General features: G+C 38.0%; 2 protein-coding genes across 3 annotated transcripts; both read left to right on the top strand.

The window, feature by feature from the left end:
* Nucleotides 1–277: 277 nt before the first annotated feature.
* On the top strand, nucleotides 278–2,458 carry LOC125256415 (inter-alpha-trypsin inhibitor heavy chain H3-like). Its single transcript, XM_048172400.1, has 4 exons — nucleotides 278–389; nucleotides 739–800; nucleotides 899–1,078; nucleotides 2,253–2,458. Exons 1-4 carry the CDS (start codon nucleotides 278–280, stop codon nucleotides 2,382–2,384), a joined length of 486 nt encoding a protein of 161 aa, XP_048028357.1. The 3' UTR covers nucleotides 2,385–2,458.
* An 847-nt stretch (nucleotides 2,459–3,305) lies between these two features.
* On the top strand, nucleotides 3,306–21,799 carry LOC125256854 (inter-alpha-trypsin inhibitor heavy chain H3-like). Of its 2 annotated transcripts, XM_048173114.1 has the most exons (22): nucleotides 3,306–3,462; nucleotides 3,994–4,157; nucleotides 4,375–4,479; nucleotides 4,744–4,906; nucleotides 5,011–5,121; nucleotides 5,234–5,362; nucleotides 5,529–5,645; nucleotides 5,771–5,939; nucleotides 6,141–6,251; nucleotides 6,520–6,701; nucleotides 6,856–7,035; nucleotides 13,732–13,859; nucleotides 13,949–14,136; nucleotides 14,718–14,756; nucleotides 15,546–15,581; nucleotides 16,364–16,402; nucleotides 16,872–16,925; nucleotides 17,033–17,131; nucleotides 17,252–17,420; nucleotides 21,194–21,333; nucleotides 21,413–21,491; nucleotides 21,590–21,799. In XM_048173114.1, exons 1-19 carry the CDS (start codon nucleotides 3,391–3,393, stop codon nucleotides 17,401–17,403), a joined length of 2,238 nt encoding a protein of 745 aa, XP_048029071.1. In that variant the 5' UTR covers nucleotides 3,306–3,390; the 3' UTR covers nucleotides 17,404–17,420; nucleotides 21,194–21,333; nucleotides 21,413–21,491; nucleotides 21,590–21,799. The 2 variants fall into 2 exon arrangements, with proteins under 2 accessions (XP_048029071.1, XP_048029072.1); XM_048173115.1 differs by lacking the exon at nucleotides 17,252–17,420.
* The last annotated feature ends 5,134 nt before the right edge of the window (nucleotides 21,800–26,933 follow it).

The following is a 26,933-nucleotide window of genomic DNA, read 5'->3' on the forward strand; positions in this document are numbered from 1 at the left end:
GATTATTTCTGTAAAGTAGGCCTATGTATTTTATGATTTCGATAATAAAATAAAAACAGCAGCGAACTTCTACAGAATCTGAAGTATTTACAAGTTATATAGATAAAATATTTTCTAAAAAAGCATGCATCAATATTGACTTTTGAGGAGTTCAAGAGACTTTGATTACTAATAAAGGGGGTGGTTCCTGAATCCGGTCAATAATAGCCAATCACATGATGTGGTCAGGAGTTTAAAGTAGTGTGTGTTTCGAGGTCTGGTTTCTGAGCAGGTCATGATGGATCGAGCAGCTCTCAGACTGATTCTCTTGAGCGTCTTTCTCATCTCAGCCAGTTCACAACCTGTTAAGAAGGTGAGGGTCAAATCTCAGATTAAGATGAAGATGACGTGTCAAAATTCTAAAAACAGATTAATTATTTGTATTTGAGATGAAGATGCAGAAAAACTAGATCTGTTTCATACTGTTAAATACATTGTTCAAATGTTTGAGGTCAGTAATGTGTGTGTGTATTTTATATATATATATATATATATATATATATATATATATATATATATATAACAAATGTTTCTAAAGCAGAAAATCAGTATAGAATGATTTCTGAAGGATCATGTTACACTGAAGACTGTATTTCATGTATTTTAGATCAAATAAATGTAGCATTGGTGAGCATAAAAGACTTCTTACAGAAATGTTTAAAAAAAAAGTCCCCAGATGACCAAACTGACATACACAAGATGCAAATGGTGGAGTTGCTCGCAGGATTTATGAAGATTCGGACGCTGATCTGCAGCTGCAGGTGGACTACAGAGAATCAGCTGTGAATTCATCCTCAGTTCTTATCTGTTCTGTGTTTGAATGCATTTAAACCCTTTATTTTGGTTTGTTATATTGTAGGGCTTCTATGATGAAGTTGCCGACCCTCTCCTCACTGATATTCAACTTAAATACACAGGAGGAACAAACCTTACCAAGACCAGCTTTAACCTGTACTTCAACGGCTCTGAGATTGTGGTTTCAGGACAAATCACAGACAACAGTGTGGAGAGTTTCAGCACTGAAGTCATTGCAGTATCAGTAAGATCATCATGGTGCTTTACAAATTGTATCAAATTGATAGGGATTGAGTGTGCTGTTTTTATCTCGGCTGTCTCAACTGAGGTCATTATATTGGATATTAGGATCATTGATGGTGAGTTGTTGAAGAGTTTGGAATAATGGTCATTTTGTTTTCAGGTAATGTTATTGGTGAAAGTTGTAATGACAGCATTCTGTAACGATTTGTGACCCAGGAGGAAGCAGGCAGGAGAAGTAGGTCTTCAAAGAACTCAAAAGGTTTAATGATAACTCAAAACATAGGCTATACATCCAAGAAATGATAGCAGGCAAACACATCTAACTGACTGGACAACTGAGGGAGGTGAGTGGTGTGCTTAAAAGTCCTGTGTGATTAGGTGCAGACAAGGAACAGGTCTGTGTGATCAGCTGATGGTGGAGTGAGTGCTGGTGAGGGACAGGGAGGATGATGGGAGATGGAGTCTTTGGAGTCCAGGACAGACAGACCCTGCGTTCCATTTGGAAGGGCTCATCCCTGTGCCCTAATCCTTTCAAAGGGTTTACCCTTCATCTTACCCTTCAAAGAGTGAGAGCTTCGAAGGGATGAAGGGTGTAGGGGTCAAAAAAACTCTTCTTTTGGAACGCACTTCTACGTCATCTTAACGAGACAATCAAAGAGGAGTAGATTTTGCAAGCTGCGCCTTTAGTTTAACGTTAGTTTATTTATTTATTTATTTTAGGTTTATCGCATGTAGGCTATATTGTGTCTATGTATTTTAAACATTTGAATGGACTGATAAAGGGAGCTGTAAAGTATTTTTGTTGAAGTACAATGTCATTTTGACCATAATAATGTACCAAATCTAACTCGTAAATATTACAGTAGTATAGAAAAATACTATATATACATTTATAGGTAACATCGAACTTCTATAACCTCCTGTACCCATTCTGTGACGTCAAAGAACTTCCCTGTGCAAAGGATCATGGGGGCCCAAAGTGTCCATCAGTTGTACCCTTCGAAATCCTTCATTCCGAAGGGCCCTTTGAAGTGGCCAGTTTTGAGCACTTCGGTTTGGAACGACCCTTCAACATGGCGGCCATGATTATTTTCACTCCGAAGTGCCCTTGGAATGCACAGAGAGACTGTGACACATTCCTGATGAAAATGTTCATTATTGTTATTTCTGAGCAGAAAGGTAATAATGTGACGTATCAGGACACTGTAATGATAAAAGACCCCAGTGATGTCCCACCTGAGAATGAAGATTTCATGCAGAGACTGTGGGCCTACCTGACAGTGAAGCAACTTCTGGAAAGGCAGTAAGTTTATGGAGTGATACGACATTCTGCATTTTCAATTGGACATTGAGGACATCTTTCTGTCTCAGGGTGCTTCTTCAAGGACAAGAGAAAGAGGATGAAGAGAAAGAAGCTCTCAAACTCTCTCTGAAATACCAGTTTGTCACCCCCCTCACCTCTATGGTCGTCACTAAGCCACAGGAAGATGAAGTGGAAGTTGCCGACAAACCCAAAGAGGGAGAAGAGGATCCCAGACCTCCAGGTGAAAACTGAATTGTTTTAGTATCTTACAAACCTTGTAAATGAAAGTGTGCAAATATTTGACCTTTAACAAAAGAGCAAGGTCCATTTTATGCAGCAAAATAAATACAGTGACGGTGACGGCAGCTTTGAAAAGTTATGTACGAGTGTATTAATCAAGCTTTGCATCAACTTTGTGCATCCTAACATGTATCTGATTCTGTATCTGAACTAGATTCAGCTTCTGTATTTATGTATTGTTCAAGCTTAAGACCATTATTTATTATTTAACAAAATTTATTTAGATGTTTTGATGGAGTGTTTTCAATGGAGGTTTTACATTTTTATGGAAACGTTTTCATGAATGTCCGTTGTGTAATTTTTTACTGGCTCCAGCAAAAATGGCAATCTTTATAGATTTAAAAAAGAGCCTTTGTAAGTCCTTTGTGAAATTATTGATGATGTATTGATTTTCAATATTTTGTTGTAGTTCTATTTGGTGTTAAAATGTAATCTTAATGCTACTTGTATTGTTATTGTGCAGTTTACAAATAAAATGTATTTTTAAAATTAAAAAATTCTCTCTCTCTCTCTCTCTCTCTCTGTTTCTATTTCGTATTTATAAGTATATTGCTTATAGTTGCTTATTCTGCTTTACATGTTTGTATCGGTTTCTACCATATAAGGGCATTTTTAAAAGGGGCAGTGTCTGTGTCCTGCCTTTGATAACCAATAGTGGCTTCATTACAGTGGTCTGTTTGGTGTTCTTTTCCATTTCTTCTCCGATCACCATGGACAAAGCTGCACTGAGAGTAACTTTGTTTGGCCTTCTGTTCACCTGTGTCAACTTGGCTGCTAACAAGGTAAATCAACAGGTTACGAACAAAAAGTGTATATGGGGGAAATACTTTATTTCTCTTTTTTCTTGACTTTACAAGCTGTTATTCTCCACTAGTATATATTAAATTATAAAGAATTTAATATATAGAATAAAGAATAAATTATATATATAAAAAATTATATTAAATATTTAAGTTACTTATAAGAGAGATAAGCAAAAAATGGAACAAATCAAATTGAATACACCCTTGGACATTACAAATCTGTGTAAAAAGTTCAGTGATAATTTGTTCATAATTTAATTCCACATTCAAAATCTCAGTATTGCATTGAATTTGATCCGCTTTCGCAAGGGGCTCAAAATACTGTGTAAATAACTGATCATGTTTGAGGAGAAAGTCCACATTAGTATGTTTGGGGTTGTTTTGTTTTCTAAAGTCAATACGTTTGACATCTGTTTGAGTGTTTTTGCTGTATTAGCTGGCACCATCAACAACAATATCAATCCTATAAGCCTGGCATGAGAGCACTGATACTTGTTCACTTTAATACAGAAACAAGATATAGATGTTTACAGCTTCCACATTAACTCAAAGATCACCAGCCGCTACGCTACCACGGTCATCACAAGCCGTGTGAAAAACAAGTTAAATGAATCTCAAGAGGTCCGTTTTGAGGTCAAGATACCCAAGAATGCCTTCATCAGCCAGTTTAAAATGTAAGTAAATACCAAAACAAAGTCCAAAAGCTTTAAAATATTCAAACAATAGTAAAACTTTCTCTTTAACTCATATACTATTAACATATGAACAGCCAGACTTACCTAATGTAAATTAAACTATGAACAATTTAGAGCATGTATTTTAGCTACTACCGTTTGTCTAATGACCCCAGTTCCTGATTTTCATTGCTGATTACTGGCATTTCTACATTAGGACCATAGATGGGAAGATATATGATGGAGTTGTGAAGGAAAAAGAGGAAGCTCAGCAGGAATACTGTCAAGCAGTATCTCGAGGAGAAAGTGCTGGACTGGTCAGGTACTTGGTATTTTAAAAAGAAGATGATTCCTGTAGCTCAAATGGTAGAGCATGGTACTAGCTGAAGATTCCCAGGAAATGCATGGACTGATTTAAAAAAAAAAAAAAAAATTATAGGCCTTCCTTCATTGCAATGCAAGTCACTTTGGTTAAAAGCATCTGCCAAATGGATAAATGTAGACAAAAAATATAAATAAGATATATTTAGCATTAAATAACATTCCATTTATTTTGGGATTATTAAATATTCTATTTCTATTTTAGTGCTGTTGGAAGGACTTTTGAAGACTTTAAAACATCAGTGACAGTAGCTGCTCACAGTAAAGTGACCTTTGAGTTGACCTATGAAGAACTGCTAAAGCGGCGCCATGGCAAATATGAGTTACTCATCAATGCCCAACCGATGCAGCCGGTGGCAGATTTCAAGGTATGAAAATAAACAAATCAAGACTGTTATAATGAAGATTTGTAGATGATTTTTATTCATTATAATGAAAAAGAAAGCAAAATGTAAATTTTTATTTTGGTTAGATTGACGTACACATAGATGAGAATCCAGGAATTTCTTTCTTGGAGGTCAAAGGTGGTTTGAACACTAAGGATCTGACTAAAGCTGTCAAAACCACCAGAGCAGAAAAATGTGTAAGAAATAAATATGGAAATGAAAATAAATGATAAAAAAAGCAACTTCTTGCTTGAAAATGTTAATATGATGAAATATATTGTGAAAACGTCTGCCGTTTTGCAATCTAAGGCAATGGTGAATTTCTACCCCACTCGTGATCAGCAAACAAAGTGTGATGATTGTAGTGAAAATGGTCTGAACGGCAGCCTGATCATTATGTATGATGTTGAGAGAAAAATTGAAGCTGGTGATCTGAAGGTATGTTGTGAACTTAGTTATTTAAATTTAAACTCACATGTTGATGATGACAACTGGAAAGTGTTCATACTGACAGCAATTTACAGCAACAAAATGACCATTTTTCATTTTTAGTAAGAACTCTCACATTAGTCTCACTCCCACTTAAGACTTATCCTCTTTTCAGGCATCAGAAGGCTACTTTGTTCACTGCTTTGCACCTAAAAATATTAAGTACAATTCCAAAAATGTGGTGTTTATCATTGACAAGAGTGGCTCCATGTCAGGCAAAAAAATGGAGCAGGTGAACTTCTTTTTTTAGTAATTTCTCCTTTTGTGTTTTACTTGGTAAATTGTTGAATCCTAGAATAAATTATTTTTATTTTTCATATAGTTATGGCTTCATAAATTGGAATCATTATGTTTTAGACTCATTTGGCAATGCTGAAGATTTTAAGTGACCTTGCAGAGGATGACCACTTCGGATTGATTACATTCAATGCTTACATTCAAACTTGGAAACCTGAACTTCTCAAAGCTACTAAAGGAAATGTGGAAGAAGCAAAGACGTTTGTGAAGAGGATTAAGAGTGAAGGATGTAAAGTATTCACCATCAGCCAATTGAACAAAATCATTTTAGAGAAAAAAAAATCCCTAAAAAGAAAATGATGGCCCAACTGACACGATTTCAATATTAGCATAGCTGTAAAGCAACTAAAACTGATCTAAAATATTCCAGACTTATGATCTCCCTAGTTTAACTAAATGACCTTTATTTGTAACATTTCTTTCCTTTCAGACACAGACATAAATGCTGCAGTGCTAAAAGCTGTGGACATGATCAACAAACACCATCAAGAGGGATCTGCATCCATCCTGATCCTATTGACTGATGGAGAGCCCAATAGAGGCACAAAACAACTGATTCACTCATGCATGCACACTTGTATTTTGATAGTTTAGGGATAAATACTGTGCATACTCTACCTACAGTATTTACTGTATTGCAAATGAAGTCCCCAACACAGCATAAAAAAAAAAGAAAAGAAAAAGGATGTATGCGTACAATGATCCTATAGCCTACACTAAAATATCCTGAAAAAAAAAAAATCCATTTAGCAGTAAGATGTCCACTTTTATTCATTGCCTAAAACCATCTTTCTTTTTTTTGTGAAAAGGTGAGACAGACCCAGTGAAGATTCAGAAAAATGTGAAAAAGGCCATTGATGAAAAATGTCCTTTATACTGTTTGGGTTTTGGGTTTGATGTCAACTTTGAGCTCCTGAAGAAGTTGTCACAGGGAAATAACGGTGTTGCTCGCAGGATCTATGAGGATTCTGATGCTGATCAACAACTGCAGGTCATATTTGAAAAAAGAACTCTTTCTAGGGTAGCGACTTGGGTTTGATTCCAGCTTGGGTCATTTCCCGATGTGCCATTTGCTGTTGCCAGTGTTAAACATACACTAAACTTAAATTGCAAGGATAAATACAGGAACAATTTTATTCTGGTAGGACTTCTACAAGGAAGTGGCCACTCCGCTCTTGACTGATGTCCAGCTTAGCTACCAAGGAGTGGCTGATTTAACCCGAACCACTTTCAGCCAGTACTACAGCGGTTCTGAGATTATGGTGGCTGGTCGTATCATTGATAACAGTTTGGACAGTTTTACCACTGAAGTCACTGCATTAGTGGTAAGATAACCACTTTACTTTTTATGACCTACTTTTATTAGACTGTATTGTGTTCTACTGTGTCTATGATGCATGTGTGCTGTTATGTTGTTGTATTCTGTGATGCTAATTGGATTTTTTTTGTTATTTTTTTATATTACTGTTTTGTTTGCTTGTAAGGTCATTGGGTGTTATGAAAGGTGCCGTTCAATAAAATCCATTATTATTATTATTATTATTATTATTACCCCTTACAGCAGGGATGGGCAACGTCGGTCCTGAAGTGCCGCTGTCTTGCAGAGTTTAGCTCCAACCCTGATCAAACCTGAACAAGCTACTCAATGTTTTCAGGATTACTAAGGCTACTTTTACACTGGCACTAAAAAAATCAGATTTTTTACTCACATCTGACACAGATCAGAATTTGTTGCACACGTACAAACTCAAAATTCTGCACGAGTTTTTTCATATCTGATCTGAGCCACTTCCAAATGTGGTTATAAATCGGATACATATCCAAAATATCTGGCCATCCGTCCTACGTCTAAACAAACATATTTGATTCCCCTTTGAATTCCAAGCCACCACAAGGTGAGGGCGACACTTTTGCTCACAAAGATAGCTTTTTAATGTTGTATTTTGAAGCAGATGTGCCTGTATGCACTCTCTCGTAGCTTTTTTTATTGAGGTGGAAACTTTATAAACACAGATATCAGTTACCAGTCTTGTCTAAAGTTAATGTAAACAGTGTTTTTTTTTTTTAATCAGGGTTGCTGCAGGACAGCGGCACTCCATGTTGTGGTCTTTGTTAAACTTTAGTTAACATTAAAGGTGCCCTAGAACTTTTTTTAAAAGATGTAATATAAGTCTAAGGTGTCCCCTGAACGTGTCTGTGAAGTTTCAGCTCAAAATACCCCATAGATTTTTTTTAATTCATTTTTTTAACTGCGTATTTTGGGGCATAAGTAGAAACGAGCCAATTCAGGGTGTGTGGCCCTTTAAATCTGGTGCTCGCGCTTGCCTTAAACAACATAACCCTGAAAATGGATCTTTACAAAGTGTTCGTCATGGAGCATGTCTAATCGCGTAAGTACAGTGTTTATTTTGATGTTTACATTGATTCTGAATGAATTTGAGGCTGTGCTCCGTGGCTAACGGCTAATGCTACACTGTTGGAGAGATTTATAAAGAATGAAGTTGTGTTTATGCATTATACAGACTGCAAGTGTTTAAAAATGAAAATAGCGACGGCTCTCTTGTCTCCGTGAATACAGTAATAAACGATGGTAACTTTAACCACATTTAAGCTTTAAACAAAGTATTAATTAGGCATAAAGCAAGTATAGTATGCTGTAAATATCACCAGTGTATAAAATAAACATTTGCTATGAACAAGCAATATAAACACTAGTCATACTTAAGTAAGCACATAATCTTTAAACCGTGCCGGTTGTCTGACGATACGTCGAGCTCTTGTGCATTCCGGACCTCTCACACTCCTTTCCACATCTTGAGGTAGCTCAGTTGGGGCAGCTTTTGGAACAGTGTCATTGCACAAGTCATTGTCAGTGTACATGGAACAGTCAGGTTGTGAGTCATGTTTGATTGACCTGTCAGGCCTGAGGTGGCCTCTGTTCCTGCGGTAGATTGTGCCCGATGATGTGACAACATCGTATGAGCGGAGCTCATCTCGGATACTGACAACTGTAGCTGGTTTCCATGTGTTTTTGATTCTCATATATACTCTCTGTCCCCCCTTTAAGGCTGGAAGTGGAGCTGCTGTTCTATTATACCATCTCTTTTGCTGTGATTGAAGATGCTGCAGCGCTTCCTGGATGTGTTTAGGTATAGAAGGTTGCAGAACAGCTTTGCTGGCTGGTAAAGTGGAACGTAAGACTCTACCCATAAAGATCTGGGCTGGAGAGTATTTGAGACCAGTGACAGGAGTGTCGCGGAGAGTCAATAAAGCTAGGTGAGGGTCAGTGCCAGACTGAGCAGCAGCTTTCAGCATAGTTGTGACGGTTTTTATGGCTCGCTCGGCCATGCCGTTGGACTGAGGGAAGTTTGGACTGGAGTGTGTGATGTTGAAACCCCAGTCATGAGCAAATCGAGCCATTTCAGCACTGGCAAAGGGTACATGATCTGCAATCAGGATCTCAGGCACACCATGTCTTGCAAACACCGCCTTGAATTGTGCTATCAGTGAGCCTGATGTTTTGTCTGACAGCTGCAGGGCTTCTGGATATTTAGAGAAATAGTCCACAATCAGGAGAAATGAACGCCCTTGAAAGTCAAAAATGTCAGTGGCTATTTTCTGCCAGTGTCCCTCTGGAACTGGATGTGAGATAAGTGGCTCCTTTTGATTTTCAGGACAACTCTCTTCACAGCAACTACAGGCTTCCACCATGTGACATACGGCTTCAGTGAGTCCTGGCCTGGTCCTTTCGAAGCATATGCAATCGGTTGCCGTTTCTGCATTAGAGCAGCCCCGAAAGCCATCTTTTGAGGCATCTGCCTGCACTTCTATAGGCTCCTTCGGGTCAAAATGCCCTAGAACAGATGCATTTGCAATGGCTGTTCTGAGTTTTTCAAGTGCTGACTGCTGTTCAGGATGCCACTGCCAGTCTATATCTTTCCTTAGCAACAGCCTGAGCGGTGCAGTGAGGGTGGCTTCATTGGGAACATTGCGACAGATAGCATGTCATACCTAGCAGACGTTGAAGGGCTTTTCTGTCAGTGGGAGGGGGAAATTGCAATATCGCTGAAACCTTGGACTCATCAGGCTTCACTCCCTCTGCGGTGATTACGTGGCCAAGGTAAGTTACCTCATTGACCATATACTGCAACTTGTCTTTGTTGAATTTCACGTTTAGACTCACCGCTCTGTTCATCACTTTCTCTAGGATGGCATCATGCTCTGCTTTGGTGGATGCCGCTATGATCATGTCATCGGCCACCATGAAAACACCTTCAATGTCCCCAAAGCTCTCTGAGTTCAAGCGTTGAAATACCTCGCTCGCTGACTTAATGCCAAAAGGCATGCGATGAAAACGATACCTGCCCCACGGCGTGTTGAAAGCACAGAGATCTGCTGACTCCTCATCTAGTTGAATCTGCCAATAGCCGTCCTTCTCATCCAGGATGGTGAACAACTTTTTGCCAGCTAACTTACTCCGTATGTCCTCCAGGGTGGGAATGTTGTAGTGCTGGCGGAGTATGGCCCTGTTTATGTCTCTGGGGTCCAGGCAGACTCTCAGTGTGCCGTTTTTCTTTTCTGTGATGCACAGACTGCTAACCCATGCAGTAGGTTTAGAGACTTTGCTTATGACACCCCTTTTTTCCAATTCATCCAGTGTCTCTCGGTGTCGGTCATGGACTGCATACAGTATCTTCCTGCAGCCGTGTATTACCGGAGGAACGGAAGGGTCGGTATGAATATGGTGCAATCCTGGAAACTGGCCCAAACCTTGAAACACTGATGCATAGCGGGTGAGGAGCTCAGTTTTTGTGGTGGGCGATGATGGTATGAGGGCGTCTACTTTTCTTATGAGGTCCAACTGCACACATGCCTGTCTCCCAAGTAGGGCTATATCTGATGCTGTAGTCACAAAGAACATCATGTTGGTTGTTTTATTTTTAGCCTGCACATGGAGTTAACAACACCTTCTGGTTTGATGTGGGTGCCTCCATACGACACAAGCACTGTGTTTGTCTTTTGGATGTTCACAGGAACCTGAAGCTGATCAACGATTTTCTTTGGAATGACGTTTGCTTCAGCGCCCGTGTCGAGCTTGAAGGTGACAACTGTGCCTGCCATACGCAGATTTGTGTGCCAGCCTGTGTCTGATGCGTTTGAGTGAACTACAGTACCTACAAACAGTGTGTCTATCCCAGATATCTCAGTATCTATGTCAAGCGTGTCCATTTTGGCTTTCGATTTGCACACAAGTGCAAAGTGGTTCTTTTTGCCACATTTTTTACACACTTCATTATAGGCAGGGCACTGTCTTGGCATGTGAATGCGTCCGCATTTGCCGCAATTTTTTGAATGTCCTCTAGTTGGCGCTGCCATTTGTTTGTGCACTGCTGGTTTGTTTGATTTCCATTTAGGCTGCTGTCCCTTTTTTGTAATGGCATGCACAAATTGTGTTTCTGATGATGCTGTCATAGCTGTAACTTGTGCCCTCGTGACTTCTTTAGCTCTGCACATATCAATGGCTTTTGAAAGTGTCAAATCAGATATGGACAGCAATCGTTCACGAAGCCCTGAGTCAGTTATGCTGAATACTATTTTGTCTCGTATCATGAGATCTTCAGTTTCTCCGAATTTGCATGTGCATGCTTTGTTTCTTAGCTCCGTGACGAATTTGTCTATGCCTGCTTGTTCAGAGAATGTGTGGGCCCCAGAACTGATGTCGGTCAAAAACGGTATTCTTTCTCAGAACAGTATTTTCGCAGTGCTGCGAGGACCTCTGATAATTTTTTACGCTGTGGATCCTCGTATTCGATCTCGAGCGAGTTATAAATGTCTAGCGCCTCTTCTCCTATGCAGTGCAGCAGCACAGCGATCTGTCTCGTCTCAGATTTGTCCACTAGAGCTGAGGCAGTAAGATACAAATTAAATCTTTGTTCCCACTTATGCCAATTTTCAGCCAAGTTCCCCATCAGAGACAAAGGTGGCGGCGGATGAAGCATTTCCATTTTGTCCATCTCTTTAGCACGTAGGGCTCGCTAGAATAATCTGGCAGTCCTGCTGTTCGTCACTGTTCGCCCGCGCCGCGGTGATCTTCAGTCACTACTTGATGTGCGCCGTGTGATTCAGCGGATACAGTGGCTTCTGACACCATGTTGTGGTCTTTGTTAAACTTTAGTTAACATTAAGACACGTACACACAGGATTTATAACGCTGAGCTTCTTTACTAGCATATGCCATGAACTTAACTCGCCAAGTTGGCAATATGCCATACACCAGTGGGTCATACCAACTACACGAACTATATGGGGGTGTCCTGGACAAAACCGTTCACTGCATAGGCTATACTACACTCCAGGACTGATGTTGCCCATCCCTGCCTTACAGACTAATATTTAAAGGGAGTAGTTTCTCCACAAATTCTGTAATAATTTACTCATGTTCACGTCTTTCCAACTTGTAAGCTATTATAATTTTTAGGTTGTTATTCACTCATAATCATGACATGAACATTCTTAAAAATTCTCCTTTTGTGTTCAATGGAAAAAAACAAATAAGAAATAATGACAGGCATTGTCACTTTTTGTGTGCATTATTCCTTTTAAACCTCTAGAGGTGTTCATCACATTAGATCAGGGTTCCTCAAATCCAGCCCTGGAGGTCCACTGTCCTGTAGAGTTTAGTTCAGACCCTGAACAAACATTTTCTAGTAATTTTCTAGTATCTCTGAAGACCTTGATTATCTTGTTCAGGTGTGTTTGATTAGGGCTGGAACTAAACTCTGCAGGGCAGTGGCCCTCTACGTCCAGATTTTAGGAACCTTGCACTAGACCAGGGCTATTCAATTATAAATTCAGTTGGGCCAGATTTTCAAACCAAGATGGTTAGCTGGGCCAGTCATTTCAGCGGTGAAGCAGCTCGTAACGACACATTTTAAAACCAACACAAACAAATTGAAAAACATAAGGTTTATGAAAAACATAAGGTTTATTCATTGTTTCTCTTTTTAACTTTGATCAGTTTGCACAGCTCTGGTTGTAAGATGCAATCAGGGCTTGACATTAACTTTTTCGTTCACCAGCCACAGTGGCTAGTGGTTTTCCAAAATTACTAGTCACTCGGCATTTTCACTGGCCACAATTTTGTTGTCGGTAAATTACATTTTATATGATTAAAGTTGACTTTGTTATACTTAAATTACTTTATTTTGAGTCATTTTACTTGATTTAGAAGATTTAAAACCCTTTCAAACTTTTAAATGCAGATTGACCACCCAAATCAAGACTACATTGTATATAAGCTGGTATACGTACAGGTGGGCAAGAGGTGGACAATTTGAGTATGGGCTAATATGAGAAATTTATTGTGTAAGGCTATATAAAAGAACAAAAAAGCAAATTACAAAACAGTATTAAATTCAATATAACCTTTTTTTCAGATACAGTAGGTTTATTTAACATATAGCCCACATTTATATAAAATCTTTTGTTGTTTGATTAACATTAATGACAGACAGGTATTTAATTGGGCTGCTGAATGCATGGATGTAACTGACGCATATTCAGTTATTACCCACCTGTTTACGTCCACTTAAGCCATAACCGACTGTATTCACGTGAGATATTCCATACGATGGATATTTAGACGTCTGTGTGTGTATTTGACTATTCAGGCGTGAGGAGAACTGATCGCGCGCACGCGAGAGAACGCTTCTGTTGTGTGTTGTTCAGCGCAATTCCGCCTATCCCTCCTTCACTGGATTTCATTGACAATTTTACGTTTCACTGTTGAGAAAGTCATATTGATAGTAATCTAGGCTACTACCAGCACGCTCTGCATTGTTTGTGTGTTGCTAGACCACGTGGTGTGAATTTACGTATGAATGCACGTTTTTGGCGGGACCACAGGCTGGGCCACTTGGAGGTTGCTTAGGGGCTGCATGTGGCCCGCGGGCCGCCAACTGAATAGCCCTGCACTAGACCATGAAAATTTAAACTTCTGACCTTAATTTTCTCTGTTTCAGAAAAAAATTAAGATGATATATCATATTAGTGTACTTATACAGAAACTAAACAGTAACAAACCTGGACAGGAGAACTTTACTGAAAGATTATGGGCCTTCCTTACAGTAAAGCAGCTACTGGAGAAAGAGTAAATATACATTCTGTACTTCTTTTATCTCTGTATGTATGAAACATAGTATTACTGAATATTCATTTGTGGATTTTTCTGTATGTCAGAGTGACTCTACAAGGCCAGGAAAAAGATGATGCAAAGAAAAAAGCCCTTGATCTTTCTCTGAAATACAAATTTGTCACACCGCTTACATCAATGGTGGTCACCAAACCACAGGATCAGCAAATCCAGGTTGCCCACAAACCCAAAGAGGGAAAGAAACCAAATATGCATACCCAACCAACATCATCAAGTAAGATAAAATAAAGAAAAAGAGCTGTTGGATATGAAATTGTTTTATGAGAATAATCTTCACACCACGATATTTTGCTAGTGACCCAGGTGAAAAAAAACAAAAGTAAATTTCTATAATATACTTAAAGTGCTCTATTTTCGCACACTAATTTTGTACTTAATATACTAAAAATTCTTCTTTAGTAGTACTTAAGATAATCTTAAGAACATCTAAGTGTACTCAAATGTGATATTTTGAGACACCATGAAACTAAAATGTGCTTTTAATATACTATCTCTATATTTAAAAAATATATTTAGATACCATTTATAGTATAGTTCAACTTTGATCACAGGAATGAATTACATTTTAAAATCTATTAAAACTGTCAGTGTTGGTTGCAGGCAATGATAGGAAAGTCAGGATCTATGTGCAGCAATACTTTTAATAAAACAAAACTCAAAATAACTCAATACACAGGCAAACAGGAACAGAGCAACACAATAAAAACTAACTCAAAACAGAACCTAATCGTGACAAAAACAGAAAAATGTTTGCAATGAAAAATTGTAATGAAAAACATTTTAAATATCTTACAGAATCGGATTGTGATGTCAATGTTACGGAGCGAGGAGGAGGTACTGTATATCATTTCCCTTTCTATGACTGCTTTTAATGTGACACTGAAATCTCACGCAAACTTATTCCTAATTCAATTTACTTTCATTATAGCCTCCTGAGACCCACAGATTTTTTAAAAATCATTACATTGTATAAGTCTGATAAGTCTGATAAGTCTTTTTCTTATTAATATTTTATGATATGTCTTATGTAGAGGACACCAGGAAAGAAAATGAAAACTAGACTCTATAACCAAAACAATGTTTTTTTAATATTACATTTTTCTATTCAGTATATTAGTCAATTTTTAGGTTCCAGGCTATATTTTCTATAACTTGTCCTCTGTAAAACAGATATCTTGGAAAAAAAGATGTTTAGAAAATGTTTATATTTTGCATTTTTGTATGTATCTAGTGCCTGCATGTGATTTTTCATGATTATATTTCCTTATTTCCTTTCATGATCTAATTTCCATGCAACATCATCATATTAGAATGATTTCTGAAGGATCATGTGACACTGAAGACTAAAGTAATGATTCTGAAAATTAAGCTTTGATCACAGGAATGAATTATATTTTAAAATCTATTAAAACTGTTAGTGTTGGTTGCAGGGAATGAGGGGAAAGTCAGGATCTATGTGCAGCAATACTTTTAATAAAACAAACTCAAAATAACTCAATACACAGGCAAACAGGAACAGAGCAACACAATAAAAACTAACTCAAAACAGAACCTAACCATGCCAAAAACAGAAAAAAAAAGTTATTTTAAATTGCAATGAAAAACCTTTTAAATATCTTACAGAACTGGATGATGATGGTCTTATGGAGCGAGGAGGAGGTACTGTATATCATTTCCCTTTCTATGACTGCTTTTAATGTGACACTGAAATCCCTACGCAAACTTAGTCCTAATTCAATTTACTTTCATTATAGCCTCCTGAGACCCATAGATTTTTTTTTAAATCATTACATTGTATAAGTCTGAATTTTTTCTTATTAATATTTTATGATATGTCTTATGTAGAGGACACCAGGAAAGAAAATGAAAACTAGACTCTATAACCAAAACAATGTTTTTTTAATATTACATTTTTCTATTCAGTATAAGTCAATTTTTAGGTTCCAGGCTATATTTTCTATAACTTGTCCTCTGTAAAACAGATATGTTGGAAAAAAAGATGTTTAGAAAATGTTTATATTTTGCATTTTTGTATGTATCTAGTGCCTGCATGTGATTTTTCATGATTATATTTCCTTATTTCCTTTCATGATCTTATTTCCATGCAACATCATCATATTAGAATGATTTCTGAAGGATCATGTGACACTGAAGACTAAAGTAATGATGCTGAAAATTCAGCTTTGATCAAAGGAATAAATTACATTTTAAAATCTATTAAAATTAAAATCTGTTAGTGTTGGTTGAAGGGAATGATGGGAAAGTCAGGATCTATGTGCAGCAATACTTTTAATAAAACAAACTCAAAATAACACAATACACAGGCAAACAGCAACAGAGCAACACAATAAAAACTAACTCAAAACAGAACCTAATCGTGACAAAAACAGAAAAAAAAGTTATTTTAAATTGCAATGAAAAACCTTTTAAATATCTTACAGAACTGGATTATGATGCCAGTGTTATAGAGAGAGAAGCAGGTACTGTATATCATTTCCCTTTCTATGACTGCTTTTAATGGGACACTGAAATCCCTATGCAAACTTATTCCTAATTCAATAGCCTCCTGAGACCCATAGATTTTTTTTTTTTTAAATCATTACATTGTATAAGTCTGAATTTTTTCTTATTAATATTTTATGATACGTCTTATGTAGAGGACACCAGGAAAGAAAATGAAAACTAGACTCTATAACCAAAACAATGTTTTTTTTTATATTACATTTTCCTATTCAGTATATCAGTCAAGTTTTAGGTTCCAGGCTATATTTTCTAACTTGTCCTCTGTAAAACAGACATGAGAATAATGCTGGAAAAAAAGATGCTTAGAAAATGTTTATATTTTGCATTTTTGTATGTATATAGTGACTGCATGTGATTTTTCATGATTATATTTCCTTATTTCCTTTCATGATCTTATTTCCATGCCAAATTTTTACTCACATTTAGCCATGGCACCATTACCAAGTACAACTCAGAAACCTGTGACAACCTCTCCTCCATGTATGTGGGTTTTATATGTATTAGTTTTATCTTGTATAGTGCATCTGCTTTTCATCTGACATCATATTTCACTATTTTCATTTCTTCTTTCTCTTTTGGTACTTCAGTGAAGAGCATTAGGATTTTGAAATCTTCTGGTAATGCTAAGCCACTTTGTTACGATGTTCCTGCTCAGAAAGTCAGACTCCTACAAAATGACGTATCAGGTCAGATATCCAGCATGTTCTAGTACAGTTTAGTTGAATGAACAGTATTATTCCATTGCTTTTATTTTTTCTTTTCTGTTTAAGCACAATCTCACTGTGATGTTTGTCTATACTCTGCAGAGTTTTCTATGAACGGGCACCTTGATTCAGAGAACGGCTTCAGTCAGATTGCAATTCATTACAAAACGCATCATCTGCTGCTCAGCACTAGTGAGATTTCCTACTTTGATGGACAGGACACTGTGAAGTTTTCATGGGATCAAGTTCCATAGGATCAAGACCACCATGAGTAATATGCTACACAACTATAAAAAATACATATTGTGTTCAATGTTAATTTGAGAATTTACATAATGTTAATACAAAATATTAGTTTATAGCTCCTTTTAACACTTTTTAACTCCTTTATTTTTGGTGATATTGAGGTAGAATTAATTTATGAGTTAAGGGCCAGTCACACCAAAAACAAACTATAAAACAAACTACAAACTATAAAGAGTATTAACCTAGACATTATTAAAAACATTATTTTAGTTTTTTGTATCAATAATGTGTGCCTTTTCCCCATGAGGTAAAATGCCTCCCTCGCCACCTCATATATTTATACGATTTTTAAACAAAATTAACCACTTTTATGATTTATTTTCACGCAAAATCTGTTGCTCCATCAATGTTCAATACAAACTTAGATATTTTTCTGAAATCATACACTTTGAGACAGTGGTGGACGAAGTACACAAATCAAGTACCTGAGTAAAAGTACAGATACGTATCATAAAATATTACTAAAGTGAAAGTATTTAGTGCTCCTTTTCAATTTTACTCGAATGAAAGTACAAAAGTACTTGATTTTTAATGTACTTGAGTAAAAAAGTACTGATTGATGAATGTTTATTTTGTAATTTTATATAGGCCACTTATATAATTTAATTCTCTATATTTTATATAATCCTATTGCTCAAAATAATTATGAATAATTATGAATTGTCAAATAGCCAGCACTATTCAGCATGGATGGAAGATTAGAGGATGCAGATACATAGGCTAATATGTAATGTTTGACAAACAATATAAAAACCAATGAAACATATAGGGCTAAATACATAATATTTAAAAAAAAAATAATAAATAATTGCTGCAGCAGCAAAGATGAATGTGCATGTGTTATTTTAATTTGTGTTAGAGTTGCACGATTCAGGATAAAATGAGAATCAAGATTTTTATTTGTTTATTTCAAATAGAAATCATGATTCTCCAATGATTCTGAATAGACAACTAAACAAAATTGTGTATAGTTATTTACTAGAGGATAAAATATTAATTGCTACAGTCTATTTAAAAATATTTAATTTAAAAAATGGGTTTGAATAAATGATTTAATGACTCATAACTATTTCACTTGTTTCATTACTGGATGAATCAGTTTTTGAATGAATCATTCAATGTTAAATACATTTTAGCAGTCAGTTGTCGCCTCCTAGTGTCGTAACGATGTAATCAATACAACCGTTATTTGAATCGCCAAGTTAGTTTTAAAATGTGATTTGAAACAGCGGACAGTTGTGACCTAAATATGATTTTCAGTTACAATAATTAATCCTAAAATTCAACATTAGTAGGCTGACTTACTTTTCACCATCAGTCGCGCACGCACTCAGTGGATCCCCAATTCTTGGCTAATTTTCAGTCAGACTCGTAAATTCATTCACTGGAGAGTGGAGACTCGCTCTGAACGGATCATTGAATCAGTGAGTTGTAGCCCCGCCCCTTTTCAGCGCTGCGCTCCGGTTTGTATTTCCACAGCGATCTTAAGTATTTATGAATGAACTGCTCATTTTAAAATCTTCCCGGTCTACTAACATTTGTTAAGACATCCGTTTTAAACATTACAATGCTCCTGATAACTTTCATTAACTCTACAACAGGTAAATCCACTTCACCAGCTAATTATTCTTCAACAGTGATGCCATAGAAATATATCTGCTACTGCAAAAACGGAAGTTCAAAGAGAATATTCTAAAGATGGCGGCGCGCTTGTTTCTCTGGTAAATAGAGGGTATGCATCGACGTCACTTTCCCGCCGAAAACGCGCTCCCTCAGCTGGACTGAGTGGCAAAAGAACCTGCCGGATGACTGGATTTAATAGAGGAAACTGCGAAAACGCGAGTAAAACAAACGATTACACTAAAGGTTGGGCTCAAAAGTGTTTCTTACAACTTGTCAAATAAACCTAATCCATGGATATTGACATGCAGTCAGGAGTCATGTTTCCTGACATTTATATGTGCCTGATTTGACGCCGGGGAAATATATATAGAAAATCTGCCTGTGAATATTTGATACAACTACAATATAGGTAGGTTTAAATCCGCGTAATCACTTATATCAATGTTATATCGTCATATTGTCCAGCCCTAAAACATATAGTTTTATAGTATAGTTTTTGTTAGTGTTGTTTATTGAAAAACACCCAATTATGCAGAATATAAGATGGAAAATATTTAATTGATGAGTCATCAACATAATATATAACAATACAATAGATACGGTATGATTTTACCTCAAAATCCAACATTTTGACATAAAATGATAACTGCAAATCCATGTTTCTCTGTCTGGAGTCCAGCTGTTTCTGTGAATTGCAGTGATCCATTTACTTCTTTTTTTCTGTAGCTTTCGGCACTCTTTAAATATATACCTCAGGTTTTGTGTCAAAGCTATCTGTACAGTCAATCACAAAGCTCTTTCCAGTTTTGGATGTGTTTTGTGTGTTTTTCGCTACATTCACGCTGAAAACCAATGCTGCCACTCAGTCTTTGTGCCCAAGGGCGTAGATTTGGTTTCAACTTTGGGGGGGTTGAACGTTGGTATGGTTGTATTGTATTGGGGGGGTTGTAACTGATGGATTTGAATATTGGGGGGGTTACCTCCCCCCCATCCCTCCCACAAACTACGCCCCCATTGTGCCACTCAGTGGGCGTGACCGCAGTCGTAACGGTCGACGGTGATGTCACATGCATACCTTCTATAAGGTCTATACGGTCAGTCCAATTCGCAAATGAATTGTTGATGTGATTTGTGAACCGATTTAACAGGATGATTGAAAAGAATCAGTTTGTGCACGAATCGGACACTGCTTTTGTGTCTCTGAGCATGTGACGATGTATTCATTTTAAAATAAGGAATAACGATATGTTTTATGAAATGTCGTGGAGTAAAAAGTATGATCTTATGCTTTGGAATGTAGTGAAGTAAAAGTTGCTCAAATTAAAAATAGTCTACTCGAGTGAAGTACAGATACTTGAAAAATGTAAGTACAGTAATGAAGTAAAAATACTTAGTTACTGTCCACTACTGCTTTGAGAGTAGTGAAAAGCAAATTTGTTTTTAAGGTGTGCCTTTAGCCCCATTGTACTGGTTAAATTATATTATTTATTTTTATTATATATATATATATATATATATATATATATATATAAAAAAACTCCAAAAATTTGCATTAAAAATAGTAAAAACTATTATAAAAATGAAATGATATAAGCTTTCTTGACAAAAAAAGGTATAATTTAGGGCTTTGGGTCATTTTGACCCACAAGGGAAGGATATTAAAGGAAGTGAGGAGAGGATGAAGGTAAAGTTTGTGGCCCGCCCATCTCTGGAACTCGAGTAGGCCGATTAAAATGATTTCGTGAGTTTCCCTGCAGTAGTAAATACAACTTGAGAGGTGTTCATGTCCCATTTCCGACTAGGAAACTTGAATTTATGATAATTCTGATAGCTTGTGAAGGCAGCATAAATGCTCAAACTCTTTAAAGAAGAATGGATTCTGAATGGCTGTCAATGTTTTTATTTTTCATTAGATGGGAAAAAAAATCTTTCACAAGTGATTCCAATGACATCATTCCTCTGTGTTGTTTTTGCTATAGTATGTTGTATGTAGTATGTTATAGTTGTGGACTTCCTTATTCTCATAGAATTAGAATGATTATTACAAATTTTCCCATTATCTTTAACGTTATAGTCATCGCCCATGGTGTGAACAGCCCTTTACTCTGTCAACAGCGTGTCTCTGATTCTGCGGAGTAATGAAATGGACGTTACCATGGGAAACATACGTGTTGTCATTCTTCTTCATAAGAAAGATGAAAATTTTCTGTGGCCTGCAGTTTGGCAACAGCCAAAAGATTCCACAGGAATTTTAGGTAAGAGAATCATTAATCAATCATTTATATACATTATGAATCGATAATGAATATGAATAAATTATGATAATATTTTAAGGGGAAGTTGATATTTCATATGAGGAAATCCCAGGATCACAAACTTTAAAGTTAAAGGACAAGGAAGTGAAGACATCTTGGTAATCAATAAACATAATAGTTGAACTTCCATAAAACTGTATTTTATGTTTTTTAAATAGATTTTTAAGTAGGCCTAAGTGTGTCTTGTTAATTTCAGGGTGATGGTGACGGACTACAGATTTTCTTTTGCTCCTGTCATTGGATGTTGGCTCGTACCGTTCCAGGTTGTTGCACAGCGGGAGCTGTCTGACTTCACTGTCACTCAGTTGTAGAGTTCAGACAAATTTACTTAAGAATTTTCTTGTCAGTTTTTATGCTGACCTTAAAAAATGTAATCTATTCTTTAAATAAAAATTGTTGAACAATATGAATCTCATCTTTGCCATCATTTCCCTTTGCTTTATGGTGCAGGAACTACCACTTAATTAATGTTCTCTATTTGTTGCTATTTGAGCACCGGTGATCTGGCCAATGATTGCTTTTGCCTTGGGAAGCATTCACCTGAGTGAAACAATACACAGACTCTGATGGTAAAGCAGCAGCAGCTCCGTGTCCTGTGTTTTATTAACATTTATACAACAGTTCTGTCTGGTTCTCGAATCTGATTGGCTGATAGCCGTGCGATATTTCAGTGATAACTGCACTCCTCCTACCTTTTCACAGTTTGTATCACTCCGCTTGAAGTGACCTTCATGGCGGACGAGCAAATCCACCGTAATTTTTGAGAATACTACTTGTTGTACCACGAACTGTAGTTTTAATAGTTTTTTTTAGACGAGAATGTAGTTGTTTAGACCTGAAATATGTGATTCATATTTAATAATAGTGCCTATTTTACAATTTGTTTTGACGTTTTCGGAGATGTGAGCTCCAGGGCGTCAGCGGCCGTTCAGGGGTCATGTACGCGCCGAGAACTGCTTCATCTCGGCCAGAGCTTCGGGGATTTACCGCTGGCACTTATAGTGGTTAAACATGTGACATAATTCAATTTGAGTACATAAAACGGGCAATCTTTGGTCTTATTCATCTATTATTTCTTCCAGAGCAAGTCGAATTGTGCTATGTTAAATTTGATAATTAATGTTACCTTACCTTAATGTTACCTTACATCCTTACAAACAGACTTTTAAATTGAGAGGAACTTTTGCAAAGGAAGTTGTTTTTGCGCTGTGGTGTTATGGATGTTTTGGAAAATTCCGATAGCTGTAAAAAAAGGACAAATACAAGATTGCTTTCCTCAGCGGACATTCAAACTGACTTTTATAATGGATATAATATTATGGAAATGGACTTGAAGAATGAATGTAATGCAATATATCAGACAGGTAATACTCTCTCTCTCTCATACTGTACAAAATTCAATGAGTTTCAATGAAGCGACTCAATGTTCCTTCGTTACTAGTTCTAAAGTGACGTTTTAGAATTAGTAACGGAGACTTGGTCCAACTGTCAACTTGAGATTTGAATCCGTGGCGGAAGGAAGTAGTGCTGCATGAAAGAGGGTTTTAAAGACACTCCGTTGTTGTTTTTATTTGTTTACACACTCGTGCCGTCGAACTGTTGTATAAACGCAATATCACACTCGTAGCCGTGCGATATGGCTTTATATCAGCACGCTGTGATTACCTGCGGCCTCATGCCTACGGACGAATCACAGCCGTGCTGATATACAGCCATATCGCACAGCTACTCGTATGATATTGCATATTTATATCTCTCCTCATCAGGTATGAAACACATTAACACAGTAAGAATATGTTCTTGACATGTTCTAGTTATAAAGAATATAAATTATGTTGTTTAAAGTCGTTAATAACTTACTTTTAACTGAAGTGTGAAAGTTTGTTTCAAGTTTCCTCTGTATCTTGTATGCTAGTGCATGCATTTCATGCTAATGATGGAGACCAGGCGGTCTGACAAATAGCGTGATGCAACAGTTAGGAGTTGTAGTTGACTGTATTTTTCACAAAATACTTTGATAAATGTGTTTGTACTGAAAATGTATCAAAAAAAGTATAATTTCTGCTGACATATGAACATTTTCAGGGTTGTTTCAATTTTTTAATACAGCATAATGTTTATGCTGTCATGCAGAATATTACATATGTATATGTTATAAATGAATATATTGTTATAATATAATTTATAATATAATATATCTTTAATTGTGGACGCAGAAGTTAATGTTACAGATCCTCATGTTTCTGTCTGCCCCTGTGACCTAGTTTCTCCGTTCTGTTAATTAGTTCATTTGATTCACCTGTGTCTTAATCATCTCATCACCTTGTTTAGTCCCTTTGTTAGTCCCTTGTATATATACCCTGTGTTTCTAGTCTTGTGTTGTCCGGTATCGTTCATATTATGTTGGTGTATGTTCCATTGGATTCCTGTTTCTCCTCAAGTAAAGACTTATATTCACTCTATCTCCTCGTCGTGTGCTTTGTATACCAGCAAACGTAACAGAATACCGGACCAATACAGTTTTTGCGGCGATTTTCTTTTTGTTTATTTTCTTCCCCCTTGTTTTTCCCGTCACCATGGACCCTGCTGTTGCCCTTTTGTGCCTGGAGCAGAGGGACCGCTCCCTGGAATCCCACACCTTGGATTTTTTGGAGTTGGCGTGCCTCACACACTATCCTGACCGCTCGCTCTGCGTGTACTACATCTCTAGCCTTAGCGAGCGGTCCCGGGCACGCCTCCCAGGGAGCGGTCCTCGGAAGGACTTCGCCGCATTCGTGAAGTGGGTGCTGGTGTGTAACGACTCGCTTATCACCATCAACCCCGCGGAGGATGACTTCGCCACCAGCCCCACTTCACTGCCAGAAGCCAGTCAACCACCATCGACGAACATCGCAACGGAGATGTCTCACGAAACCACCGCAGACCGAGGAGGTCAGCCTGCCGTGATGGGTGAGCCTGGACCGAGGAAGGGTTCAGACGGTACCATCGCCCCGGAGCCAACCTCACATCAAGGGTCTGACCAGGTGCGTGAGCCGGTGACATCATCCGATGTCAAGGGAGTGCTTGTGGAGCTCGAGGGCTGGGAGGAAGGCTCCGCCCACAACACCACTGCGATGGGTAAATGGACTGACACTGGCAAATATGCTGAGGAACTGAAAGACATTTTTTTGGCTGATTTAATTGATTTTTCCGGAGAGGTGATTTCCCATTCCCCTGATTTCCCTGTTTTTAATGAATCTCCTGAGCTCCCTGAGGACTATTCTCCCGTGTTCTCCAGTTCTCCTATGCCTCCTGAGTTCCCCGTCTGCCCACCCAGCCTCCATCTCCCGCCTCCTCCATCACCCAGCTTCTCAGCCAGTTCCTCAGCCCCACCATCACCTCTGCCCTTCAGCTGCTCGACATCTCCCACATGCCAGGTGGGGATGTCGAGCATCTTCAGGTCCTCCGCTCCATCCACTCAAGAGGATCCCCGGCCTCCACTTCCAGCCTCCACGCCCCCTGCTTCACCTCGGCCCGTCGACGCTTCGGTGTCGCCCTGGCTCCTCCCTCCCTCGGCTCCACCGGACACCATCGGCCATACGGCTTCTCCGGGCTCCCTCATCTTTCCGGCTCCGCCTTGGTCAGTCGTCCACCTGCCTTCACCTACGGCTCCGTCTGGCTCCTCCTTCCCTTCAGCTCCGCCTACATCCTCGGTCCCACCGGCTCAGCCTCTGCCCTCTGGTTGTCCGCCTCCTCCTCGGACGCTCGTCACCATGGCTCCTCCTCGGTCTCCAGGACCATCGGCTGTGCGTGGGCTCGTCGGCTCTACAGTTACACCTGGGTCTCCAGCTGCATCTCCGTTGGTCGTCCCCAGGGTGTCGTCTGCCCTCAAGCCGACTCCACCATGGCTCCTCCCACCTGCAACTCTATCCTGGGGCCTCGTCCTGGCTGGCTTCTGGGGTAACATCTGGCTCCTCCTGCTCCTGGCTTTCCCCTGGCTCCTCCCACCCTCCACTCCCCCTTGGACTGTCTTTGTTATTTTCCATGGACTTTTTTCTTTTGTTTTGTTTGTTTGTACTCCGCCCTCCTCCAGAACCCCCTCCCTCCTCTGGACTCTTACGGCGCGAGGACGCGCCTATTCGGGAGGGGGCGAACTGTTACAGATCCTCATGTTTCTGTCTGCCCCTGTGACCTAGTTTCCCCGTTCTGTTAATTAGTTCATTTGATTCACCTGTGTCTTAATCATCTCATCACCTTGTTTAGTCCCTTTGTTAGTCCCTTGTATATATACCCTGTGTTTCTAGTCTTGCGTTGTCCGGTATCGTTCATATTATGTTGGTGTATGTTCCGTTGGATTCCTGTTTCTCCTCAAGTAAAGACTTATATTCACTCTATCTCCTCGTCGTGTGCTTTGTATACCAGCAAACGTAACAGTTAATGAGAAAAATGTATAATAATTTTATTTATAAGTGATGCTGTCACTCATTGGAATATAAAGAAAATACTTGAACTGTTTTAAATGGTTATGAAAAACAATACACAGACTCTGATGATGAAGCAGCAGCAGCTCACTTCGGTAAAGTTGGTTTTATATTCGCACATTCGGACTTCTGATAAATTCAGACTTTCCAATAAATGTGCAATAAATTAATGTTTGCGAATTTTAAGCAGCGACATGATATTGACAACCAACGATTGTCAACTTATACGGATGTCCGAATGTGCGAATATAAAACCAACTTTACCGAAGTCAGCAGCTCCGTGTCCTGTGTTTTATTAAGATTTATATCTCCCCTCATCAGAAGCTCTCAAACTCTCTGAAATTCTGAAATACCAGTTTGTCACCCCCCTCACCTCTATGGTCGTCACTAAGCCACAGGAAGATGAAGTGGAAGTTGCCGACAACAAAACTGAGGATTTCTTACAAACCTTATTAATGAAAGTGTGCAAACATTTGAACTTTAACAAAAGAGCAAAGTCCATTTTATGCAGCAAAATAAACACGGTGACAGTGACGGCAATTATGTGAAAAGTTATGTATGAATATATTAATCAAGCTTTGCATCAACTTCATTTGTGCATCCTAACATGTATCTGATTCTGTATCTGAACTTGAATAGATTCAGCTACTGTATTTATGTATTGTACAAGGTTAAGACCATTATTTATTATTTGTTTTTGAGTGTTTTCAATGGAGGTTTTACATTTTCACGGAAACATTTTCATGAATGTCCGTTGTTTAATTTTTTACTGGGTCCAGCAAAAATGGCAATCTATATAAGTAGAAAAATAAGAGCCTTTGTGAAATTATTGATGATGTATTGATTTTTAATATTTTGTTGTAGTTCTATTTGGTGTTAAAATGTAATCTTATAGGTACTTGTATTGTTGTTGTGAAGTTTGCAAATAAAATGTATTTTTAAAATTCAAAAATTCTCTCTCTGTTTTTATTTCGTATTTATAAGTATATTGCTTATTCTGTTTTACATGTTTGTAAAGCGCATCGGTTTTGTACCATATAAGGACATGTTTAAAAGGGGCAGTGTCTGTGCCCTGCCTTT

The sequence above is a fragment of the Megalobrama amblycephala genome, linkage group LG21 (assembly GCF_018812025.1).
Source record: "Megalobrama amblycephala isolate DHTTF-2021 linkage group LG21, ASM1881202v1, whole genome shotgun sequence".
Lineage (NCBI taxonomy): Eukaryota > Metazoa > Chordata > Actinopteri > Cypriniformes > Xenocyprididae > Megalobrama > Megalobrama amblycephala.